Source organism: Rhinolophus sinicus, linkage group LG09 (assembly GCF_036562045.2).
Source record: "Rhinolophus sinicus isolate RSC01 linkage group LG09, ASM3656204v1, whole genome shotgun sequence".
In the NCBI taxonomy this organism is placed as follows: domain Eukaryota; kingdom Metazoa; phylum Chordata; class Mammalia; order Chiroptera; family Rhinolophidae; genus Rhinolophus; species Rhinolophus sinicus.
Window position 1 is genome coordinate 99,326,009 of NC_133758.1, and position 26,050 is coordinate 99,352,058.

A 26,050-nucleotide genomic window follows, 5' to 3' on the forward strand; every position below is an offset into this window, starting at 1 on the left:
GTTTTCTTCATAAGAAATATGTATCAAGTGCTTATGCCAGGCTTGTTGTTGGCAGGAAAGTTTTTTTTTTAAATGTTAATAGAAAATGAAATGCCAGTCCTAGCTTTACTCAAGTTTCTATCAGTGCAATAATGCTCAAGAAAAGCCATGAAGCTGGCGAGGGAGAGTAACTTTTGGACTCTGTGGATGGAGGCAGACACTCCTACAATATAAACCAGGTACTTTCATAGAGGTTGTTGCCTTGTTACAAAGGTAAGGGACTCACTTCCTCAGTGACAAGCACCACCAGGTAGGAGGTGCCCCTGAAAGCTCACCACCAACACTGAGGTCTCCATGACACAATCAAAGCAGGCTGAGGAGACATTTCCACACCGAGTACACGTTATTAGGTTATGCTGAATGAAAACCTCATGAAGTAAAAAAATCAGCCATACGTTGAAGAAATCATGCCAAGCCTAGTAAGAATCAGCAGGTAGGCTTTACCTCAGTCCCTTTATCCTATTCTCAGCTGGTTTTTCTAGGATGAGTACATTTGCATCAAAAAGATGAATGAAGAATAAGGAAATGAAGAAAAGGGGTGGGGGGAGCAAATCATGCATTTCCTCTTGTGTTTTCCCTAAGGTAGACCCACCGTAAGGCAGATTTAGAAAGAAAAATCAGTAACAAGGTTTTTTCTATATAATCCATCCAATACATAGGTTCCCCCCTGCTTTGAAACAGGAATCGTTATTCCCAGAAGCACCTCTAATTAAACACAATTTATCATTTCCAGGGCAGGGAAAGGTTACATAGGAGCAGGAATCTCTACAGTCCAGGGTTGGCTGCTTCCCACTTGCTCTTCACAACTCCTGCTCTTTCTTCCTTCTTGCCTTTCTTGTAATTCTCCTGGGCTGGGAATGCCTAGTGATGTCTGCCCTACTTCTGGGAAGATGAAAGATAGAGCTGCTTGATTTTTTCTCTAACATTCCAAATGGTTCAAGTCAGAACCTGAATCTTGAAAAAAAACACCACACACGAAATCTTTGAAAACAGCTTCAATCCCTTTCCATGTTCAGAAATAGATATCCAGTTACCAGACTCAAATACTTGTTCCATTTTAAACAATAAAGAATTATTCATTCATTCATTCCACAGACATTCACTGGATGATTCCTTGTGCCTGGTACTACCGAGGAAGAAAGGTATGCACATAGGGGATTATGAAAATCAGCGTGGTAAGTGCTGTGTGGATCCAATCACTTAGGAAAATCATTAGGTTGCTTTTAAGCATCTCTAATATTATTTTGATCCTAAAATTTGACTTGGTGATAGGACACTATATGAATTATATTCTGTTCTATTCTTGATTCAGGTAGCAACAGGAATACATTCTCTCAATAGCCCTGACATTTACCTTCCTATTCCACTTAATTAGGCAGACTTTTTTCCACTTGCATGTTTACATCAGTTAGTAATCACTTCAACTTGTCCTTTGTGATATTTCTCCTATTGGGCCTTACACCTACATTTTCACAACGAAGTGACTTTTGTGGAAAAGAGATGGGAAGTAACTTACATCTCTTGCTTGGTTATCTTCCCCAGCCTCTGGAGGGTACAGATGTGAGAATTCAGAACAGGTTCAGCCACCAGGACCATTGATTTCCTCCCAGGTACCTTTTCCTCATTGCCAAGGGGGCCATGTGGACGACCACCATATGGCTCCCCACCGGCCCCATATGGCTCCATCTCCCTAAAAGGGGCGCTCAAGAACATAAAAATGTTGCTGTATACTTTTATTGCAGCCCCTTCTCATTTTCCTCCATCTGTCTTCCATATGTTTATGTGACTCTATTAGGCTCTCATACACGATAGGCCTTTTATAATGAGGGTTGCCAGCCTGACCAAGATAAAGAACTGGAATTCACCTCTGCCAGTGACAAGGGACCTCAATTATTTTAAATATGTGATTCTTAGTATTCAAACTAGAACAGATTCATAACCACTTTTCTTCAATTTGAACATAAAATGTATTTGATCTCATATTTATGATATTGCTTCTAATGTTAAACAAAAACCTCATGGTGGCTTTTCTGTTGTATTTTCTCCAAAGCGCTGTGTGTGAAGTTTTGAAGAACTGCATGTGATTTCCACTTAGGTATCCCTATTGTATACCCATCAATCAGTCTCTAAAGTTGATTTTTTCATTTTCATAAATTTCTCCTTTGATTGGAGGGAAAGCTGTTACCATTTTTCACCCCCTCAAGGGTCTCTGCAACAATCTGAAGTTTGTCCTCTGCGTGTGTCCATCACAAACTCTAAGGAAGTGAGTAGGAATAAGGAGGGGTTGACGCCAACGGGTGTCTTCCTGTCCTGCTTAGGTCAAGCTACTGAGTCCTGGTCTTTTCGGCTTTGCTGAACATGTGGCTAAAGTGACATATTCAATCCCACTGTTTGTATCATTGGGAAAAAACAAATTGGAATCCCAGTCACTAGATACCGTACACAACACCATTTCCCACCAGGCGGCAACTCCTAGCATTAGTAACAGTAACCAGAGTGATTTCTCATTCCCAGTGTTAAATAATGGGAACTTGTTAGTGGGCACCTAGGCTGTCTTTCACAAGAAACTCTGTCAATGAGAAAGAAAGAAAAAAAGAAATCAACTTAGGCCTAATATTGGCTTTATTAATTTCTACTCATCAATATGAATGACCTAGACACAAAGTCTTATATCATAGAATGGAACTGTGGTGCTATTAAGAAGAAAGCATTCAATTCCCCAAAACCTCTATCCATGTTTAAAGGTACCCTCTTCATGGCAGGTAATGTGCCTCTAATCTAGTCCAAACCACCTGTGTAAAGCAGTCAGCTGGCAATCCGTACACAGAAAATTATGGCGAGTTCCATGATGATTATCTCTGATGAAGCAGAACACAGGACTAGTGCTCAAATGCACAAAATATTAATCGATAGATATACAAAAACAACCCAGCAAATGCCACCAGAATACACTTTTCTTTTAGCTTGTTTGTATATAAATGACAATTATTGATTTCCCCCCCAAACATACATATGCACGATAAGGTATTTATTTGTATTTTGAGATCAAAAAATAACATAGGATACGTGGTTGGGTCATTTTACTTTTTTTTCTTACCCACTTATATATATCACACACTTTTGTTTCTCTTAATGCACTTTATAATGCAATACAGAACCAGACATCAATTAGGTTCAGACAAACTTCTGGGACCCAAGGAAATTCTTGATCCCACCTAAACTATCAGTTCACAATCTTTCCTGCATGGGAAAACCCTTATGAGTTACTTTGTATTAATATAACCCAAAATGCCTTTTACTGATGCGGTCACTATATTGCAAACCTGATCATCACAGGTGCTGTGGTGGCAGCAAAAAGTGTATTTTAGTCAGGGGATCAAGTTACAGAATTCAGGCTACAGCCAGAGGCCCATTCACTGGAATAATTGCTGCAGGCTGGAACAAATTACAAATTCTGGTTAAGAGAAGCAAGTACTCACCCTTCTGTAAAAAAGGAAGTACAGTAGGTCATTCTGTAACTGCAATGGTAGTGTTTCCGAAAGTGCAAGAGTGAAAAAGCTAAACAGGCATTTGGCTCCCAGAGTACACAGAAAGGACAAGAGGTGGGATTGGTTAAGACTTCAGTGAATTACAATTTCTGGTCTGAGAAGCTGTGAGTATCACATTCTGCACAGCAGGCCATGCTCTGAGCAGTTTGTAAACCGCTTGGAAAACGGCAGAAGTTGCTGCTAAGCTTATAGTTGCTGAGTAGTTGCACTAATTGTTGACATTCTGGCGGGGAGGCTACGCCCCCCAGCTCAGCGCTTCCCATAGGCCAGGTGAATGCTTGCTAACCCTCACGCATTTTATTTCTTCCCATCGAACACAGGTTATTGAATGTTGGCTTGTTGCCAACTGCCTTTAGGTAAGATTTGGTAAAAACTGCCAAAGAGACAAGAACATCTGCCTCCGTGTCATTTTCTTTGTAGTACAGCTACTTCCCAGGCAGCTGCTTGGATCTCCATGTGTCCATTTACTGGATTTAAACAAAACAGCACGGGGCCAGGGGGAGGGGCGCAAAGCATATGCTCTGTCAGCCCACCGTGGTGTGAGCAACAGTGGGTGGGAGTCCTGCCCCTAAGGATGCTGACAAGGGCCCCCGCTCAGGGTCTGGAAACAGGAGACACCCCCAGTCTTACCTGTTTCTTTGTCCTGGACTTCTTCCAGGTGCAAGTCATTCAAAATGTGCTCCAAAATCTTCTCCGGGGTCCCGGACACGACCACATATCTGTCAGAGAGCAGAGAGTCCACTGAGTCATCCTCTGTCGAAGACTGTGAGCGGCTGCTCCATTCATCGTCCTCGTCCTCCTCGTCAATGTATTTGAAATAAGGCACATCGAAGGTAGGCAGGGGCAGCTCTCGGTCGGAGAGCGCTGCGGAATCCTTCCGCTCTAAATGAGGGTCAAAGACCCTCAGCCGGGAGCTGCCCATTGTGAGGGGTTACTAACAAAGGCATTCCCCCTACATGCTAAAAGATCTTGGCCATCTCCGTCCTTTCACCGGGAAACTGGGTCCATCTGGCTGCTAAGAGCTCTGCAGTCAGCTAGAACGCTCGCTGGAGAGGCGGAGAAAGAAGGGAGGGAGGGAGGGAAGAGGAGGCAGACAGAGCGAGTGAGATGGAGCGAGGGAAGGGACGGACGGCAGGAGGGGAAAAGAAACGCCGGCGCGTGCCTCGGTGGAAACTCACCTCCAATCGCTGTCCGCGCTCCCGCCTGGGGGGGCTGGGCCACAGCACAGCACCTTCTTCAGCACCAGGACGTTCTGCTCTTGCTCTCTAACAGTCGTCACTTCATCATCCTGCTTTCATTGGGGCGGGGAGTGATGGATGGAAGAAGGGAAAAAGGAGAGAACATTAACAAGGAAGGGGGGAAGCCAGGAACTAACGAAAGCTGCATTGTATACATTAGGAGTCTGCTCAAGAATCTCCCTCTTGTCCAGTGCCCAAGCTCAACTTCTAAGGACACATAAAACATTAGGGAGACAGAAACACTTTAAAGAAAATAGAGAAAAAACATTAAGTGGGGATAGGATTCAGAGAGTTCGTTTTTAAAACTACCTTAATGATTTGAATCAAGGCATCCAAACTTCAAAGTTTCAAAAAAACACAACATACTAACTGCTCATGTATTCTCTTTTACCTGGTTTAGTGCTTACTAAACAATCACTGCATTGAAATGGGAAAGTCAGATAAAACATCATTTAAACACTGAAACAGTGAGCAAACCATATTAACTAGCTGTAGTCGATACATATCATATTCATTTCCATCACAGCCTGTCCTTAAAAGGTGGACCCAAACGACCCATTCTATCATCCAGTTCATTTTTTTTCCCCAGATTTGAGATGGCCTTCAAATTTATCATGGACTTGTTTTGCCAGAATGCAAGCAAAAATGTATCTCCAGCTAGAATCTCATCTAGCCTGAAATTTGGATGTCATGGGTGAGTGCCCTGACTTTCTTCACCTCAGTCTCTTTTTAAAAGGAGAGAAAGCTGAACAATCATTCATTTCTGCACACACAGCTTCCACAGCCCAGAGCCCGCGTGGCCCGCTGACTTGGCTCTGTCAGATGTGCTCGCTGCTGACCCAGCAGTGTGCAACCCAACTCTGTGTGAGGCATACTCCCGGGTATGTGGTGTGAAAGTCGCCCCAGGGGCGGCACCCCCTAAGTGTAAGACAGCCCAGGGAGAAAAAGAACTTTAAAATGCATGTAAGAAAATGTAGCTTCAGTATTTCTGAAGATTCGAATAAAAGATTAAGCAAAGAAAAGTTGACAGTAAGTAAGCTTCACCGTAAAAATGATGTCACCACTTTAAAAGGGGAAACACGTCCTAGGGTTCCTAGCATGTTTCTGCTACTGGCAGAAAATCGTACCTATAATGAGGCACAAACATTAAAAAAATATATATTTATCCCCCAATGGATAAAAAGTACTATGTCCTTGTGCCTTATTTATCAGTTCCATAGATCAATCAGAGATGTCAATGTATTTTATTCATCTTTCATAAGAATAGGAAGGCATTCATCTTGTTACAACTGACAACCAAATCAGTGATAAAATTATGATTTCAACTCCCAGGGTCCTGATTCCTAAGAAAATGTAGTGACCTAGTCACTTGAGTTCTCCAGGATTTTCTTAAACATAACACCAAAAAATATTGGTCATTCGAAACAGCAATACAATTCTATGATGGTTCTTTTTAAATCTTTTAGTGGCAAATAATTTTACTATGTAAAGCTGATGTATTACATTTCAGCAAGGTCAGACATGCGGTTACTGTGGCAATTAATGTTGGATATTCATTGTTAAATTCCCCAAGGACAGCAGCGTGGCTCCTGTAACATGAATACCAATGTGTAATTGCTATCTTTCATTTTTCCAAAGGGGTTCTTTTGTTATCCAAGTGAAATAAGGTGGCTGGAGAGAGGGGCATATATTGATCGAAAAAATAAAATAAGATAAAATAAAATGCAGAATGTGTGGCTGGGATACCAAGACACACAGAAAGAAATAATTCAATAAAACAGATTTGAAAGGACAAAAATCTTTCCCCAGGTTTCCTCTCATAGTAGTAAGCCAATACTCATTTTAGCTGAGCTTGCTGTCATCCTGAAGTACATTTTACATTTTACGTGCACGTGATATATGGCATTATTAACTTCCACAGGCCATGCACATACATATGGATGGGAAGGGCTCCTCTAATGTCTGTGTAACTAATATGTATTACAGGACTGCACAGAGCAGCCACAGTCTGCTGGGCAGGGGAAGAGCTGAATCATATTGATGTACTATCAATAGCACCTTATGTCATAGTGGTAGTTTCCATTTTGAAAACTTGTTAAAAACAAAGAGGAGAAAAATCAATGTATAAAGTTATCTAAAATTGCTATGGAAACATAATAACCCTATGTATTATATCTGGCTCTGAAGAAGGAAGGTTAAATGAACGCCTCCCAACCCATGCACCCTTACCTAATTGCTCTTCCTGAAAAAGAGCAGAAAGTACTATGGTATGAAATTTTATTCTAGTGCTTGATCAGTTAAGAATAAAAGTATTTAGAGAACTAATGATGGAAAATATGTTCAATGACCAATAGCGCATGAATGCAAGTAAAGCATTAAAACACTCAGTTTACAGTCATTCATTCAAAAGACAGTGAGTATCTCCTTTGGGAAGGCATTGTCCTGGACGCCAAGTGGCAAGCAGAGACTAGTAAGACAAGTACCCTGCCCTTAAATGACAAGTTAATAGGTTCCGTAGCAACATAAGTCTAACTAAGATAAGGCCCCAATGCAAGAGCCGATACAAAGCTGTAACCCATGGGATTTCATGGTCAAAGATGACTGTGGGTGACAGAGAACAGTGATGCCCTTAAATGGGACAAAAGTGTCCAGAGAAACTGGTTCTGGTGAGACTTATGACTCTAGTTTCAGACAATTGAGGTTTCGGTACTGATAATACATCATGCTGTTGATGTTTAGCAGGCAGTTAGAAAGAAAGAACTAGGCCCCTGGACAAAGGTCAAGGACAGAGATAAATCTGTAAATTATTCAAGTTTAGAGAGTAGATGAGATTGTTAAGGGGGAACAGGAAAGAAAGGAACCATGAAGATGGGAATGAAGGAAGAAAAAAACACAGAAAGTAGGGGGAAGGAGGAAGAAATCAGGGTCACGGAGGAAATCTACTTACGGAAATCGTGAAACAGTAAAACCAAGATAAGCCAGGAGAACCTGGAAGGCACTGTCTCAAGAGATTGCAAGAAAAGGCTTGTCTGATGCTGTGAATTTTGATAAGTCAAAGACGGTAAACCTAAGAAAACGTGATGACAAGATCACTTTAGGTCCAGTGGTGGGAAGAGAAGTGTCAGGGTGTGAGTGAACGAGGAGGAAGAGCACAGACAGGGCAGATCACATGCTAAGCATGTCACCATGAAGGGAAGGAGACAGGCTGAGGAGGCTGTGTGGCTGGGGAAGGCAGTGAGGTGAGGGGGAACTGAGAAGAGGTGACAAGATCAGGAATGCAAATGGAGGGGTTAGGCTATGGGAGGGCTGAGATTTTGTCTATTCCGAGAGGATCACAGGAAACAACATGAGTGAAGATTTAGGAAAAAATAGAGAAAATAAGGAAGCTGAGGTAGAGCATATGAGATGGCTTCTATGTTCTTAGTAGAGTGGGAACAGAGACCCTCTTCTGGAACTTCAGGGTACAGGTGGTGGCCCAAAGAGAATATTATTGGAAAAATGGATTCAGGGGGTGCACCAGGGGATAAATAAGTTATGAAGAAAAGGATTGCCAGGCAGCTTTGTGGACTGCTGAGGGCAGAAAACACTGAAATGCTGAAGTGCTCAGAAACCCCGAGGGGAATACTGAAAGATAGGGCTTACCCAGGAGAAGGGCCTGGCAAAGGGGACAACAACAGGAAGTAAGGTAACCAAGGGAGGGACTCTGGGCAGCCATCAGACACCATGGAAACAGCTCATCACCATATGGTGTCTGTCTGATTAGGGAGAGCAGTGAGCCAAGAAAGGAGTTGATAAACTGCAGAAACATGGAATGGCTGAGGACAAGTCCCCACAGGAACTCAGGGAGCAGGCAGCCGGTGGAGGCTCTGCTCAAGGAGGCAAACACGCCTCTGAAGTAGAGCGGTTCAGAGTGTGAAGCCTGAGAGAGAAAAGCCGCCCCCGACACCCGGGAGCTGGCCTCACATTCAGAGCCGGGCCTTGCTCTCCTCTTGTGGAACATCAATGATTTCATGGAAAATCAGCACAGACAAGGCCACTCCGCGACTGAGATGGAACAAAACAGAAACACGGCCACTCAGTAATCGTATCTGAACACAGGCAAAGCATGAACAGTGGCCAAGCCAGCAAATACCCAAAAGCCCAGATAAAGGGTGACTGCTGCTTCTTCTCCAATTACAGCTTTAGCTTTGCTCTTGTGTACCTTCCCTGTAGGTGAGATGTAAGATATCTAGTCACAGAGTTACCCCATTTCCTGGCAGCATCTAAGCCAGAGCAAAGCCCTGCTTCTTTAAACCCTCCCCAAATCACCAAACACAAGCCCAAGTCTGGTAAGTCCTTTTTCTAACACCCTCTTACACTGAGCTGCCCCACGGGTCCCCAACGTGAGGTCTCCATCACTGCAGAGCAACAGACACAACTTGTTCAACTACAGGGGTGTCCCTGGCGGTCGCTGGCTAGAGGACACTGACAGGAGGTACAAGATGCTGTCCCGTCGTTGGGACGGAGTGATGGAGAAATGGTGGGCACTGGAGTCAAGGAAAGAAGCATTTCCTTGTCAGGGTGATGAGTCATACACAGAATGTTCCTGAAAGTGATTGCAAGGAACGGGGCTCAGAAGATGGGGAGGTAGGAGACAGATAGAAAGCCACTGAGGAGAGTGGAAGACCCTCCTGGAGTAGAAGAAAGATGACCTGAGCCAGTGGCACAGACCTCGGGAGAGAAGGGACTTTCGCAGGCACAGCAGTTGACGTGGAAGATGAGGAAGGGAATTGGCACGATGCCCCTTCAGGCCTTTCCCATTCTGCTCGGCCCTGGGTGGAACATGCTCAGTGACAAATCTCCCCTCTCCCCAAACGTGCTTTAGCCCCCAGATCTCTCAGACCGAGTTATTTTCCCTACTCTCTTAAAGGGATGGTGGGGAGAACACGGAACTCCTGCAATACACAGACATTCTCCGCTGAAAATGGGGGAGGATGAGTGATGAGAAGAAAAGCTGTTTGCTCACTGAAGCACAGGACCTTGGAACAGAGCTCATCAGGGGTATGAAAACAGGAGGGCTGGCAAGTTTTCCCTGCTCCTCGTCGGTGTTTCATTCTTTGAGTGAATAGCTCTGATTTACTTTCTCTTTATGGCTATATGGCTATCCTGCCTGTCAATTCTGAATAAATAATAGACCCAGTGCCTCTGACTTACTTCAGATTAACTTCCATGATCATGACCACCTTTTGCACTTCTAAATCAAACTTTTTTCTATCATTTATTCACCTAAAAGACAACTTTATTTTAAAAGTACCTATAGAGTAAGTAATAAAAGTATTGAATTTTGTTTAAAACAGGGAGGTGAAGAATTAATGTTCCCAGTTTAGCAGGTCTCCACTCATTCTGTCCTGAACCTCGTTTCTGACAGTATTTATATTTTCACTTATCACCAGTACGAGCGAGGAAAAGTGATTACTAAGGGATTTCTCAGGCCCGCTGGAATTGCCACACGACTTGCTTGATTTTCCATTATCCGAGATAATGGAAAATATTCCTCTCCCAAGTACTCACATAAAGCAGTCGCTGGCATTTTCCATGGCATTGTCTCTTACCAGGGCATAAACTCTTACCAGAGTGCTTAACTAGGGGTTCAAGGATGGGCTTTAGGGACCCAGAGAGCCCTCTGGAAGTATATAACATTTTTCTGTGTAGGCACATTTTTTTAGGCAGAGTCCAGACTCTTATCTCACTGAAGTCTATGAAGCCCAAACGGTGAAACCATCCCATATGATGGAACTCATATTTATTACGTCATCTTCTTTGACAAGTCTCTTGCCACTAACACCCTCTTCCAGAGATGCCCAAAGAACCCTGTCATGATACCCATCACGCTGACCTCTAATTATCTGCTCCCTCTGTGTTTTCCACTAAACCATGACATCTTGAAGGCAGGGACTGTGACTTCTATTTCTCTTCCTAACACACAGCTCAGGGCCTGGCACGTGATAGTCACTTGATAAATGTTTATTGAACATGAAAATTAATGAGCAAACGAGAGAGTAAATTACCTTTAAAAAGCAGAATTCTATCTCACATGGTTCAAAGGTCATTGTTACTACGAGGCTTCCTTTACCCTCTCCACTTAGTCACTTTGCTATTACAAAGCTCATCAGATGAGATAGCGATGTTTGAACTTGAATATTATAATTGTTTATTCCATCTGTCAGAATTCTACCAAATTAAACTCCCATGCAACTAACATATAAGAGGCCAAGGAACTAACTAGGAAGTCCCTCATTAAATGTTATGTCCCTCAGTCTCGGGCATATGAGAAAAAGGGGATGGAAATGAACAGGTCAAACTGTGGGCTAATTGTAAACTGTGCATGATGTGTATTTTGTGCCCTCTAATCTCCCCTTCCTGCTCCATTTGGCCCCAACCAGGAACCTCAACACTCCCCACATGGCCCAGGGCTTCATAATCAAACCTGTCTGAAGAAGCAGCACCAGACACCCTTGCAGAGAAGCCCACAAAGAATCACCTAGCTTGATGCCATGACATTCAAGAAGTGACACAAGGAGCACAAGTCACAGTGCTGTTTTCCCTCAAGTGTGGGAACACAGTATCTGAAGATGCTAACTTATTTATAGGAAGGCATTTGCTGTGGATTGAATGTTTCTGTCCCCACTCTAAAAATTCATGTGTTGAAATCTAATCCCCAGTGTGATGGTGTCTGGTGGTGAGGCCTTTGGGAGGTAATTAGGTTATGAGGGTGGAGCCCTCATGAATGGGATTAGTGCCCTTCCAAAAGAGGCCCCTGAAAGATCCCTCATCTCTTCTGCCATCTGAGGACACAGTGACATGATGGCCATCTATAAACCAGGAAGTGGGTTCTCATCAGACACTGAATCTGCCGACACGTTGGTCTTGATTTTCCAGGCTCCAGGACTGTGAGCAACAAATTTTTGCTGTTTAGAAGCCACCTAGTCTGTAGTGTTTTGTTATAGCAGCTCAAACAGACTAAAACAGCATTTATAGTCAATAGCTTATTACTACTCCTTTCATCTCATAACTTTCTTGGTCTGACTTTAATTCATCTCACAAAGTTCACTTCAAGAATCGCCTCCTCCAGGAACCCGCCCTCCTCCACCTCCAGTCTGATTTGGTTGGCCCTTCTGTCACCCCTCAGTAGCACATGAGTCCTTCTGACTCAGCATTCTGAGGAACATATATTAATACACTTCTTTATCTCATTTGTGGTACTCTCAGGTACCATATCTTCTTCTTTGTTGAATTTTCAGCAAATAGCCAAGTCTTGAGACTTCACAGGTACTCAAAGAATATTAACTGAATGCATAAATAAATCAACAAAAAGATGAGTGGATAAATGTGCATTTCAGAGGGAGGCTGAAAGAACAATACTTTAAACCTCACAGAATACATTTCAAGTGGTGAGTTCTGATGATGCTGATAGAGGGGCCATTTTTCTGCGAGGTGATCTTTCTAAGGAAAGGTCATCAAACTACTCTGATAATGGATGACACCGGCCTGCCCTGTTCTGCATCTTGACCACCAACTTAGATGAGGCACTCAAACAGCTATGGATAAACTCAAAAGAATAGCTGGCATGCTTGTCAAAATGAACAATGATAAAGATAGGCAAGGGGTAACATATGAAACCAAAATAACCTGCTCTGATTCAGGATCTTGGCCAGAGGGGCATTGATGACTTGGCCAATATCTAAGAGAATATATGATGAGTATTTTGTGACATATAAAATATCATGCAATTATTAGTTACTGGACTGTTAAAAGCTAACGTAACTTTATCTCATAGTGGTAGAAGTAACCACAACTCAAGAACTACGGAGATAGCACTGCCGTCTGCAACCAACAGCCCCACTCAGGAACAGGCAACAAGGGAGGAATCAAGCCATGACCCAACAGATAAATCTGTAACAACAGCAAACATTTATTGATGTTTTTACCATGTAACAGACAAAGCTAGGAGCTAAACAACCATCACCTTACCCAATCATTACAACAATCCTATGAAGTTAAAACCCCCACTTTGATAAAGTAACTGTGCCAAGAAATATCACAAACTCAACAACAGAGCTCTAGACCAGAACCACAGACGTCCCCTAAAGATGGTCAACGATACATATTAGAGACTATTAACTATCAAAGGAGACATGGTTTACACTGGTGCTGACAGCCAAAACAGGCTAACCTGCTTGGTGGGTCAGGCAACAGATGTGTCTAAGTCGTGCTGAGGTTCCAAACCACTAGGGTGGCTAGATTTTAGTTCTAGATGGCCAGTTTGGCTTGTGAAAGCTTCAAGGGACTGAATCCCAAGAGAAGCAGAGGGTTGACAAGGGCTGAGTATGTATCGGGACCAAGCTAAACCAACTCAGACCAAGGCAGAGCTCAAGACCCAGCAAGGAGAAATGCAGTGCTGGCAGGAACGGAGCTAAACGCGGCAGGGATTACCTGTGCCCACACAACTTGGCCACACAGAGACAGGCAGCTTAAGGCTAGTGGGGCTTCCAGTGCCTAAGCTGCCTTGGGCCTGATGGGCTCAAGTGCTGGGCAGACACCAAACTGTGCACTTGAAGAGTGGTTAATTTTATGCTATGTAAATTTTACTTCAAAAAAACAACAACACAAAAACAACAACAAAAACCACCTGGGCTGTGATGAGTTTGTGGGCACAGGGTTTGCTGATGGGAGTCCCCAGGACCCTGCACTAAGGAGCTACAAGAAGGTCTGAAACACATGCTCTGTGAGGTACAGTTCAGATTGCTGGAATGTCTAAAACAGAAAAGATCAGGAGAAATATACCATAGTAGATAATCTCCACTCTCTGAGCTACCCTGCCTTGTGGGACATGGGATTACTGGTGATGTTCTAGAAAGGTGGCCTTCCATTAATGGTGGCTAGATAAAGGACCGCGATTGTGGCTCAATTTAAGGAAGTATTGACAACAGAGGAAGAATGTGCTCTCTCTCTCAAGCTGGAGCTGAGCCTGTCAACAATGTTACAGAACAAGTGAAGACAGCTCTTCAGTGGAGGTGGGGCTGGACAAGATGACCTTGGCATCTTTTCCAACAGTAAGATTTGACAAAATCCAGCCTTCTTGACTCTGCTTTTCTCACCAAAGCCCAAATTGTTGGCTCTCCTAAATAGGAAAGACGCACACGATTTAGCAGCAAGGTATCTCTTCTAATCTTGCATTACGGAAGTTCACACACAGCTTAGTAAACCAAACCACCACTGCCCGCATCTATTCTTGTTCTATAAATGTGGGTACAGCAGAATTGAAACACTTATCTGCAAAAAAAAAAAAAAAAAAAATCTCTTCTGGCCAAAAACAATTTTGTCTGAGAACAACTTTCACAAAAATTCGCTGACAGTGTATCTCATGATTCCTTTTTCTCATGGAAAAAAAGTATATATATATATATATATATATATATATATATATATATATATATAGTCACAAGAATAGTGCTGGCATGATAGAGCTGATTAGGAGAGTGTACTAAGAGGAAGATGAAGTAAACAGATGTGCGTCAAGGTGAGTGGTGGTTTAGATTTACTGGACTTGAAGTGCTGGCCTGACAAATACATCTGTGTACAGGTGCCTCTGGCAGAAAGAGAGTACTTAAATAAGGACATTGGCTCCTTTTTTGGCCCACACATATTAAGATTAATAAATCAAATTAAAACCTAAACGGGACTAATAGGATTCATCATCCCCAAATTTACAAAATCTAGGTAAAGTCTGACTTGCATAGGTGTGAAAGCAAACACAAAACTGTTATGGAACATGACCAAATTCCCACAGAAAACCACCAGACGTGACTGGATAGAAACCTCCGGCTGCTAGAGAAGAACTGTATCAAATCTTATTGCCACTAACGATTCTCATCACATAGGACAAGTTGTCTAAGTACCTTAAAATTCAATCAAGCCTATGAATCTGATCCCGAGGCCTACTGTAGCCAGTAAACCTATTGTACAATAGAACAGAAGAGATGGGGATGGACGGTAATATCCTGAAATATAAAGTCAATATCTTCGCATCCCAAGTATATTTCAATATGCTTTACTAGCTTAATGGATCATTCTGGCAAAAAAAGACAGGCACACTCAACTAGGGTTCTAAAAGTGTTTAATGAAGGGACTATTTGCAGAAGGTAGGTTTGAGGAAATTAAACACACACATACACACACACACACACACACACACACACACACACACACACAAATGGTGAGACAACCCTAAACCAGCCACGAAGGAGATGTTAACCACCCCTGGGCTTGAAGGGGAAGAGGAGGTAAGAGTGAGTACTGGATCCCATTGGGAGCGAGAGACATAAATGAGAGGCTCCCAGGGAGGAGCTGCAGACAGAAGGGTATAGGCATGGCCAGAACTATAGTAGGAAGCAGGACAGAGGAGAGAAGAAACACCCTGACTTCTCTCCTACACGCTGATCTCCTGAGACATCTCCCAATGGCCAAGTCCCACTTGGAGGTGGACGGCGTGAGATCATGGGTGATACAGTCCATAGGGGTCAGGACTCAATCTCCACAAGCACAGAGCAGAGGCCAGAATGGAGGAGGGGATGCAAATGGATATAATCCAGCGCACTTGACTTTTCAGTTTCCAGAGGAACGTGTGTCAACTTACCATGAATTTAGATGCCCCTATAGAGGTCATGGAGTCCATCATCTTGCTGTTAGGAAACAACCCAAACTCTAGTAGCTTTAGAGTAAGGTTTGTTAGCATTTTCCCTATCTGACTTAATCTAATGTTTGCATGCTTTACTGTCTGAACACTCTTTCCTGTCTAATACCTTCATCAGTTTACTGCAATTCACATTCCATAATTTGCTTACTACTCAACACTCCCCATGTGACTCTTGAGAGTTGTTATTAAATCACACAGGTATTACTGTTTTTATCAGAAAAGCTTAAATTTTATTAAATCTTTCCCAGCAAGTTCTCCAGTTCCAGGATAAAAGTTCTTAGTTGATGACCAGATTTGGGGGTGGGGCTGCAGGGAAGAAGAGAGAGGGGAAATTGCAGGACAAGGTCCATTCTGATATTAGCTGCAGGAGAACAGGGACTGGGTCGCTTCTATTCTCTGGGTCATCCCACCATCCAGAACAACAGTGCCTGTTGAACAAAGGAATGGTCTGGTGAATAACAGATGAGCAGACAGATACTATACATCCGCATGGTCCAAGGTCAAGAACAGAGAGGTTGGCAAAGACAAGGAGGCAGAGGTTCAGCCACAGAGGGACACAGTCCAGAGAGCAGGTTATGGCAGAAAGGAGAAATTCAAGCTGGAAATCTGCAGAGCAAAGGCCAAGATCTAGACCACCTGTGGCCAGGAACCAAAGCTCCAAAATCAGAGGTAGGCAGATTCTGATGAATGGGTACAGCACACCCGCAGCAGAAGTGGGCCTGATGCTGACTGTGGGGGCTTCTGAGCCACTTCTCATCCAGGAAGAGCCATGTCCTCAGAGCAAGGCTGGTTCACAGCTCTGACGACCATATTGAGGAGACAGGGGTTACGGGGTTTGCCTTATCTAGAGGGAAGTCCCGACAACCATGTAATAGCTGTGTCCCAAGTGGAAAATGTACCCCTGAAATCCCAAAGTGTCATTTGAAATATTATATCCCTCAGGAGACTTTTAGATTAAAAAAAAAAATTAGATCCTTAAGCATTTTCTAACATGTGGAAGAAAAAAAAGGGGGGAAAATGTCAATGACGGGTCACTGGAGAAAACTTTGTCTGCCAATATGTTCTTGGAACATGTGAATTCCGTCCGTCCTCGGTATCCATACAGACTCTCTGTACGATATGTTCACAACAGAATTCCAAGAATTCTCATATCATTTCAAGAGTGTGTCTATGTGTGTGTAACATATACACAAAATTATTCTAAAGGGAAAATGTCAATATTGACACTTTCCCAAGCAGCCCGAAGATGGGATAAAAATCTATGCTACATCATAAGTCACACAAAGTTGCCATATACTAGCAGCAGATATACTTGTCACCAAGGGTTTGAGTAACTCTTGGTAGCAGTTTTATAGCAGCCTTTAAAATCTGAATAACAAGAGGACAGCAGTGGATTTCCAGAGCAGCGCTGGAGAGCGAGCCCTGACTGGTTTCTAGAGCTTTGGCTTCTCCCAAATTCCTCTTACAGGAAGGAAACTCAGTTGTGTTTGGAAATGCCTCTTGATTAAGTAAAGACCTAATTTATAAACTGAAATTACTTCAAAAAGCTACCTCTTAACTCTGAATAGACCCAGCAGAAGTATTCTTCAAATTTAAAAAGTACTGAACACTTGAAATTTGCTAAAAGAGTGGATCTTAAGTGTCCTCTCTCTCTCTCCCTCTCTTTCTCTCTCTCTCTCTCTGTAACTATGAGATACAAATGTGGTAATTAGTTTGATTGTGGTTATCATTTTACATATATGTTATACATATACCAGAACATCACATCATAAACCATAGATACGTATGACTTATTTGTCAATCATACCTCAACAAAGCTGGAAAACATTTTAAAATAAAATATAAAGATAGTATAAAGTAATATGCTTAGAAAATGGTAAGGCTTCATTCAAGTCAAGGAACTCTATAACTCTAAATCTCTTGTGTGTGTATGTAAATGTGCATTTCCATGTGTGTCTGTGTGTATAGGCAGACATGCTTGTGTGTGTGTGTACACATGTGCCTGCACGTGCAACTTCAGAGAGGGCAAAGCAGTAATCAAAAGGGCAGCCTCAGTACTTATGCAAGTTATGGAGTGAAAAATTCCCAGTTACCGTAGCAACTGCTAGATCATACGGCATAGGAGCAAGACGATACAAAGCATCTTAAATAAACACTCTGTTTTTTCATGTTTTGTACATTCTTTGGTGTTTTTCGTGAGGTATCCCTTTGTTCTCTGCAGCAACCATCTCAGAAACCTGATTTCACAGTTTGCAATGGATTGGGAAAAAGGTAAGACCATGTCATTCTTGGTTCATTGCACGGCCATAGAAAGTTGGTATTAAAATAGGTTAAGAGAATTTAAAATGCTATGAAATATTGCTAAAACTATTTGAGAGGCAAACAAAATTAGGATGAAGGCAGACAGAAGATTAAAATAAGACAAAAATAAATTTGGTTGTGTGAAGTAGCAGTAAGTCATTCTCCCTCTTTTTCTGAGTTGGAGGATAGATATGGGGGAAAGAGCAGAATGGACTGAAAAGAAATGATAGTATTTAAGAGATAATACAGACCAAAAAAATGTTTTATTTTCCTGAATATTAATGTGTACTTGGGACGCCAAAGAGGATTGAAATCCTCACATCCAAACCTGCCCACGTAAGAGCCTTGCTTCATAAACTGGGACTCCTGGAAGTTTGAAAGTTTGTATCTACTCTTTACCAAGTATGAGTTTTCCCAAAGGCTTGTCTACAGTTACAAGTTGACCATGGGTCAAACCTCCCTGTCTTTTCTGCTTGTCATTTTCAGGTTAACATTCCATGGTACAAAATCTTTAATTCAAAACTTTAGATCTCCAATGAACTGGGATCGTGGAGTTGGTGCAACTTGGGAGTTGTACAGATTTGGTTTGAGGGCTTTGACTTGGGAAACATTTCAAATTACCCACAGTTGCCTTCTCTACGAGATTCAGGCCCACAAATACTGACTGAAAGCATAGTGCTAAACACTGGGGATAAAAGTTCAAATAAAACATGGGGATTGCCCTCAAAGAGCAAATTCTTTATGAGAGAGATAGATATGGGAAAGATATAATTTTGTATTTTTTAAAAACCGTGTTTTAGAGCTAGGATGTGGATAGTGGTTAGTTCATGAACTTAGCCAGTATAAATAACTAGGGCATTTACTTGATATTTCTCAGAGTTCAGACCGTAAGATCTAGCTTTGTTTGCTTGTTTGTTTGTCATTATTTGGGAATTCCATATCTCAATCCTCCTTAGGACATTATGAACTCAGAAAAAGAATTCCAAATATTTAATGACTTGACGTGAAATATGGCTTTAATACCCTGATAGCAGAGAAACTTCTAGCTAGATATGCTAGCTCAGCCATCTGTCCTAAATAAACATCATTTCACAAAGAGTAAAATTTTAGACGTTCTAGCCACAGGAAAATTTTTAGAACATGAAAGAACAGAATGATTCTTGGCATTGATGGGCAGGATAAACCAGAGCAAAAACTGGCTATTCAAAACCTGAGTAATCAATTGGTATCCACTTAATATGGTGATGTTTTCCCAAAAAGTGTTCACCACTCAAAAGTATGGATGCTGCTGAATTGGGGGAGGGGGGGTCTTCAATTTTAGAGCTAGAAGAAATCTTAGATCTCTAATCTTCTAATTTTATAGATGAGCAAAATGAAGCTCAGAAAGGTCATGTGATTCACTAAATTTGTACTCAATATATTTAATTTGGAAGAGGCCTGTTAACAGAATTTCAATTCCTCTAGAATAAAGTGGATTTTTAAATGCTGGTAACAAAATAGTAAATTAACTGAAGAAAAATTTTGCACGTGATAACTAATCAAGAAATCTTACTTTTATATTACAAAAATAAATCCCAGCTATATTAAAGACCTAAGTGAAAAGTGCAACTCTAGAAGAAAGAGAAAATAAAATTGAGTAACTGAACACAGAATGGGGAAGGACTTTCTAATTTTAAAGGCAATTAAAAAAAATGAATCAACAGTTTTACTCATATACATATAAAAATAAGTAAATAAGAAACAAACTGGGGAAAACTACATGCAACAAATATGACAAAGATTTATATCTTTAACATATAAAGAGATTATTCAAATCAATGACAAAAATCCCAATGGAAAAATAGGCAAAGGAGGTAAATAGATTATTTACAGAAGACAGATAAATGGAGTGATATAAATTGCAAATATTCAACCTCACTAGAAAGAAAATGTAAATTTGAACAAGATAATACTCCCGACCATCAACCAACGAAAATGTAGTTTCTCCTCCGAAGAATCATAACCCTCAATGAGGGTGAAGGTGAGGACGAGGGCATTACAAAACACGTATTTTCATATATTACTGATGTAAGTGAAAACTGGCACAAGCTTCATGGAAAGTAGTTGTGCAAAAACATAAAAGAAATGAACACAGTTCATACCTATAAGTAATAATTACTCAGCTAGGTATTTACCCTTAAGAAATATAAATGTAGGTAAAGATTGTTGTAGAGATGTGCATTGCCAGATCATTTATAACAGCAAAATTTTTAAAACATACTGGACCCTAAATGGAAGTGGTTAAGTAACGTATGTCATGGAAACATAAGGAAAGCCTCATACTGATACACTGGGAAGGTGGGGGAGTTTTGGTTAACACTAAACTTTTCTTCCTTGAAGCTTTCTATTATTTTAAAAATTCTCTATAAAAAGGCATGCATTACTTTTACAATTAGTAGGACAATTTTCCATAACAAAAAATCTTTAACAGAAATGTACTACAAATTCCACAAGTGACCTAATACCTTGTTCTTCAACTGTTAAACACAAATAAACCTCTTCAGGAATGAAGTCTGTTTTCAAAAACAAATTCAATCAGTAAAACAGGTCAAGAACTAAACACAATATACTGTTGTGTTTGTTTGTTTTTTGAAAAATGTATTTTGTAGCTAGAAAATGCGGGGAAGGGAGAATAATAAATGCCAACAATATGTACTTCCTTTCGCTCTAAGCTTTGTCATCCTTGCCATTTATGACTTCTGTCCTTACCTGGTCATAAGCTAGGAAGGTAAAAAGATGATGTTTAATTTAGCAAATGCCTCACAGGGATGTGAGGAAACAATTTTCTGGAAACAAATACCTTCTTCAAAGGGCACCCCTTTCTGTCTTCTGGAAGTCCTCCCCGGCCCTCTCTTCTGTCTGCTGATTGTCCTTCTTCATTAGCCTGTCTTTGTTTCCTCATCCATCTCCCTCACTCGGTGGTGGGTGCCTTTGGGCTCCAGTCTAATTTTGCTCACTTCTCCCTCTGTCTTATTTTCTGTGATGCCTGGATCATAGGTGCTCAACAAATGCTTTTCTCAATGAATGGAGGCAAGAATAATTAATCTCAGCCAGGTCTTTAAAAAACAAAATTTACTCTCTATAGGAAAAGGAGAAAGATCTCTTGAGATAAAAAATGATTTAGGCCCTCAACCGAGTCAACTTTAAGTCTTGTGGCTGAATGGCCATTAATGGTGACAGCAAGCTAACTAGCTATTTGGCTGCCTCTGTCACCCAGTGTGATTCTTTCTAGTCACCTCTATGAACTCAAGCACAGGAATCTGAGATAAGTTGACTGGTAGAGAAACCAAGTGACTGACTGTAAGGGATGCTGGCCTCTTTCTGAAGACCTCAGAGCAGTTCGGTAAACGACCACTTCCCAGTGTCGGCAGCCCAGCACACTCAGCTAAGGAACACATTCAGTTCACTCTGAGTTTCCCAGAGGACTGTGCTACCCAACTCTTCTTCTTTCTGTTTTTTCTCAAGGGCCCCCCAGACTGAGATGTCTGCTGCCGGCCATCCTCTATCGGTCAGAAGAAAAAGACACCATTCCTGGCTGTTCCGTGCTGGGTTGAAGCAGTCTCAAAACGTAGGTTTGGGCCAAAAGGGGATCAAAACACTCTTCCGCTACATGCTTCCCTACAGGTTCTGGAGTAGCCAGATATGGAACAACAAAGTCGAAGTCAGAGCTCAGATGCAAAACTGGCAAACCGCACAGGGTGTGACATGGGGGAATAAGCAGCTGCACATGTTGACTATACCTAGGGCCACTCTGATCTTTATTAATAAGGATTTTTCCAGGGTGTGGTGAACTTTTGTCAGGTCTGTGCAAATCTCTTCCATATGCCAAGATTATGAGTAATACCGAAGGACAGGAATTTGAGATTTACTGACTTGGGACGGAAATGGGTCTACTAAAAATTGAGATGAAGGTCAGATTTGATTGCCAAATTACAATGGAAATGGCATTTAATAGTTCAACAAGTCATGAGAGGTTTCTGACCACAAGCATCTGGCATTCAAGTATATTCCTTAAAGACAATCAGAATAAAATTGGCTCTTTGCTTTGTTCCAAGGTTTCTTCTCTTGGATTTTAAGGGCTAGTCAGAATTCTGCCTTACCCAAGCTCAAAATCTTCCCTTGATCACCTTGTTGGTTTATCCCTTAATCTCCAACCTGTAGGTGTAAATCAGTACCAGCTTGGATCATGTGTGCTCCTGTCTCTGCCACTTTATGTTCTGTAGTTTTACTCACACCTTTTAAAATTCCAGCCATATAAATTACTAGAGGAGACAGTATTATCTCCATGGCTTCAATTACCCTCTCGGTTCCCATGTTTTTAGAGTGATAATCTGAGTATTGTTTTAATGCTGAGATAATTTTTAGATCTGTGCTTTCCTGTGGGTATTTAATAAGAAGCATTGAATGATCTCACTTATTTTTTTTTTTTAAGTTTTATTTATTTTAAGTGTGTCTTTCCAGGACCAATCAGCTTCAAGTCAAGTAGTTGTTTCAATCTACTTGTGGAGGGTGCAGCTCACAGTGGCCCATGTGGGGATCGAACCAGCAACCCCGGTGTTATGAGCATCGCGCTCTAACCAACTGAACTGGCTGTCCTCACTTATTTTTTGCTGACAAAATTGTTTGTGCCTTGAAAATTGATTTCAGGAGTTGCTGTGTTAATTTTCTGAAGGGGTAACTGCTACTAAGTAGGGAACAAGCAGTTGAAGGGAAACGCTTTATTAGGGCAAGGGTCATTTCAGTCGGGTTGGCCTCACATTAGGGCCCCACAAAATAAAACTTCAGGAACACAAAGACATAAAAACACAAAGACTGAATTACAACATTCTCTAACAAACCGGAAGGATCTCTGGTAATTACTGCTTTTATTAATTATTTTTTGCTTCTACTTACAGAGGCTAAAACGTATTTATTTTACTAAAAGAATATTATCAATGCAAATATTTTAAACATTTTCTTGTGTTTAACAAACTTTGAACAGACTTAATGGATTGTATAGTATTTATTGCCCATTTTCCATTTTAGGGGAAACTCTTTACAATTCTATAGGGCAGGTGCCAGTTTTTGAATGAGATTGTTTCTTACCCAAACAATCAAGACACATGATACCTAAAGTTCCTTCCAATGCCTATGAGTCTCAGAGGAAAACTCCAGGATACTCAGATTGATTGTGAAAAATAACGCATCTTCACAATCCCCCAATTTGTAATAACAATAAGTTCACAGAGCAGGGAGAAAGTGATAGATAGCAACCATCAACCATAAAATTCAGTTTGGGATTTTCTTATGCATTCTACCATTTGGGGATCATTAGAATTCTTTAGCCATAAAACTATCTAAATATAGATGCTTGTTTTAGCTCTATAAATCCTAGTCACGTCAAGATCATGTGGGCTTAAAGAATCATCTGTACGAAGTACACACTCTCTCCCCTCTGACTGCAAAGGGCCAAAATTTTACCTTGACACATTTTGCCCCACCCCCCTTTGAAGTCACCAAGATATGCCCTTATATAACTCATTAAGTTTTCATGAGCCTCCTTACAAATCCCTACCCCCAAGCCACTTCCTGCCATCTTAATTGTCTTATTATCACCATTATTCTCTCCCTCTGTGTTTCTTGGATCTTGAGGAACCCCTAATCCTTTATTCTGACTCAGCTTGCCTCAATCATGCCCAGCTATTCCTGGAACCTGAACAAAGAGAACGTTTACAAGGGTTTGTTAAAATTGTTGAGCCTTGTTCACTTAATTATGTTCAAATGTACAATAAAGGAATATACATGCCATATCTTATTTCTCTATTTTTTTTATTATTATAGGAGGGAAACATTGGCAAAGGAAAAAAAAAACAAAAAAAAAACAAAATTGAAAAAAAGTTATTCCAGGCAAACCTAAGTGCTATAGCATTGACTTCCATAGGCTAAAACAAGTTATTTTAGCTTCAGTAATGAAGTGGACTCTTTTTTAAAAATTAAAGACAAATTTTTATGTAATGACAAATAAGAGCATGGCCATGTTTTAAGTAAAATATGGGTATTTAACATGATTTATTAGAGAAATATGTACTGCACATTTGTCCACAGTCTGTTATGTTCTGTTATGATATTTTCAGCAATCTTCTATTTTTGCTATCTTAAAACAACATGTAGGGCTGCTGTATGCCAGATGGAATTTTTCCTTTCCACCCACTTCCCATTGCAAAAGGTTCTTTGCATCTTACATGGAAATCTTTTATAAATTCCTTTTCCTCGTCTTTGTCAACTAAGAAATTTGAATCACTCAGAAATCACCAAAGTTTGGCTGAATCAATATGAGCAAGTGTATTTAAGGTGAACATATATGCGTGCATGGTGTTTATTAACAGAAAATATTCACATTACACACAAGCTCAAACTTCATTTCTACAAAAACAGGAATCACAGTCAACTGTGTCAAGAAAATGATGATGTAGTAGCATACTTTTGGATAAAGCTAATGAACTAGAATTGAGCTATAATTGGACATTCTGTCTTCACTGGGACTTCAGCTCAAGTCTCTGGACTTGGTCCTCACAGCAAAGTCTTAATGTTTATGCTGGTTACCGCTTGAAGCAAGACCAACAGAAAGAACTGTGAAGAAAGGAGGGTCAGAAAGCTTTAAGAGGAGTGAGTGGGACCTATTCTCCTGCAAATCCGTTCCTACATGGCAACAGAGGAACCTCAAAAATTCGAATCTAATCATCATTTTCTCTCTCTTGCTTATTAAATTCCTCACAAGAGCTCAATCTTGTTCTCAGCACACAATTTTTGGCTAAGTCTGTAAGGCCCTGCCTGCTGTAGCCCTGTGTCTCTCTCACCTGACCTGCACTTCCCTCACCTCTCTTCCTCCCCAGGCTCCAGCCACTGGGCTCTGCCTCTAGAGCTGCAGGATCCTTTCTTGCATCAGACCCTTCACATCAGCACACATATTCTTTCGTCTACCTGGAATGCTCATCCTTCTTCACTTCTCCAAGCAACTCTTCTGACCCTTCAGATTCTGTCTCTTCATCAAGGACCCGTGCATGTCTCCCTAGACCAGCTGAGTTGCCCATGACAAGCTTCCATAGCAGCCTGTATAACACCATATAGGGAACTGAATTCAGCCTCCGAATTTCTTGCAGAGTGCTAGCTCCCCCAAAACAGGGATGTATCAAGGCAGTCCCAGGGGACCAAGGCACATTGTAGTTGGTACGTGTGTCTCCCTACTCCTTGAAATCGCATCATGTTTTCAGTTCTCTCAGCCTCTGTAGTACACACTTGTCAGGAAGGACTGTCCATCTGTCTGTGCATCTTTTCTCTACCTTTTTGTCTTCAAGTGCCTATTACGTATAAACCCAAATGAAACTGAACTACCGAAGCTTTCTCGTATTACCTGATCAGACAATCTATAAGGAGATAAAATTGTTATATTCATGCAGATCAGGACTTGACAGGGGTAGAGAAGAAAAGAATATATAGTTGCCACTGAGATATACCACTGAGGAGGACAAAAGCCAAAGAAAAATAATCTATTTTTCAATATTTCACTTTAGTGATTTCTCAAATATACTACTACCGTGTTTCCCTGAAAATAAGACCTAGCCAGACAATCAGCTCTAATGCGTCTTTTGGAGCAAAAATTAATATAAGACCCGGTCTTATTTTACTATAAGATTGCATATAATATAATATAATATAATATAATATAATATAATATAATATAATATAATATAATATAATATAATATAATATAATACCGGGTGTTATTTTAATTTTTGCTCCAAATGACGCTTTAGAGCTGATTGTTCGGCTAGGTCTTATTTTCGGGGAAACACAGTAGAGAAGATAGACCTATTTTAATTTAACAATTAGAAGACTTAATAAACCTACAGAGCAGCATTTGTATCACAGACAATATGAGATCCTTGGAGAACATGAGTTCGAGAAATCCATCCAACTGAGAGTATCAATTTTCTTAGTTAGGTCTTTTAAAAATAAACTTGAATATTTTCAGGGAAATAAACAAATAGCATAATGACAAATTCCTCTATCTTTAAAACTGCTGAAACTAAAGTTTTTAAATTGTCAGGACTTGCAGTGGGCTTCTTGTGAGAACCTAAAAATACAGGTGATGAGCAGACGGCTCCATCACA

At 41.0% G+C, this 26,050-nt stretch overlaps 1 protein-coding gene across 10 annotated transcripts in view; it reads right to left on the bottom strand.

The window, feature by feature from the left end:
* The window catches only part of RAPGEF5 (Rap guanine nucleotide exchange factor 5), a 430,438-nt gene that overhangs the window by 62,845 nt on the left and 341,543 nt on the right, over positions 1-26,050 (bottom strand). For 7 of the 10 annotated variants that reach the window (XM_074340840.1, XM_074340846.1, XM_074340842.1 and 4 more), the window contains 2 exons: positions 4,766-4,878; positions 4,218-4,306 (listed from right to left, as the gene is read on the bottom strand). In XM_074340840.1, the coding sequence (XP_074196941.1) occupies positions 4,218-4,306; positions 4,766-4,878 (202 nt within the window). The remainder of the gene's footprint in view (positions 1-4,217; positions 4,307-4,765; positions 4,879-26,050) is intronic. The other 3 variants (XM_074340839.1, XM_074340847.1, XM_074340841.1) reach the window with 1 other exon arrangement.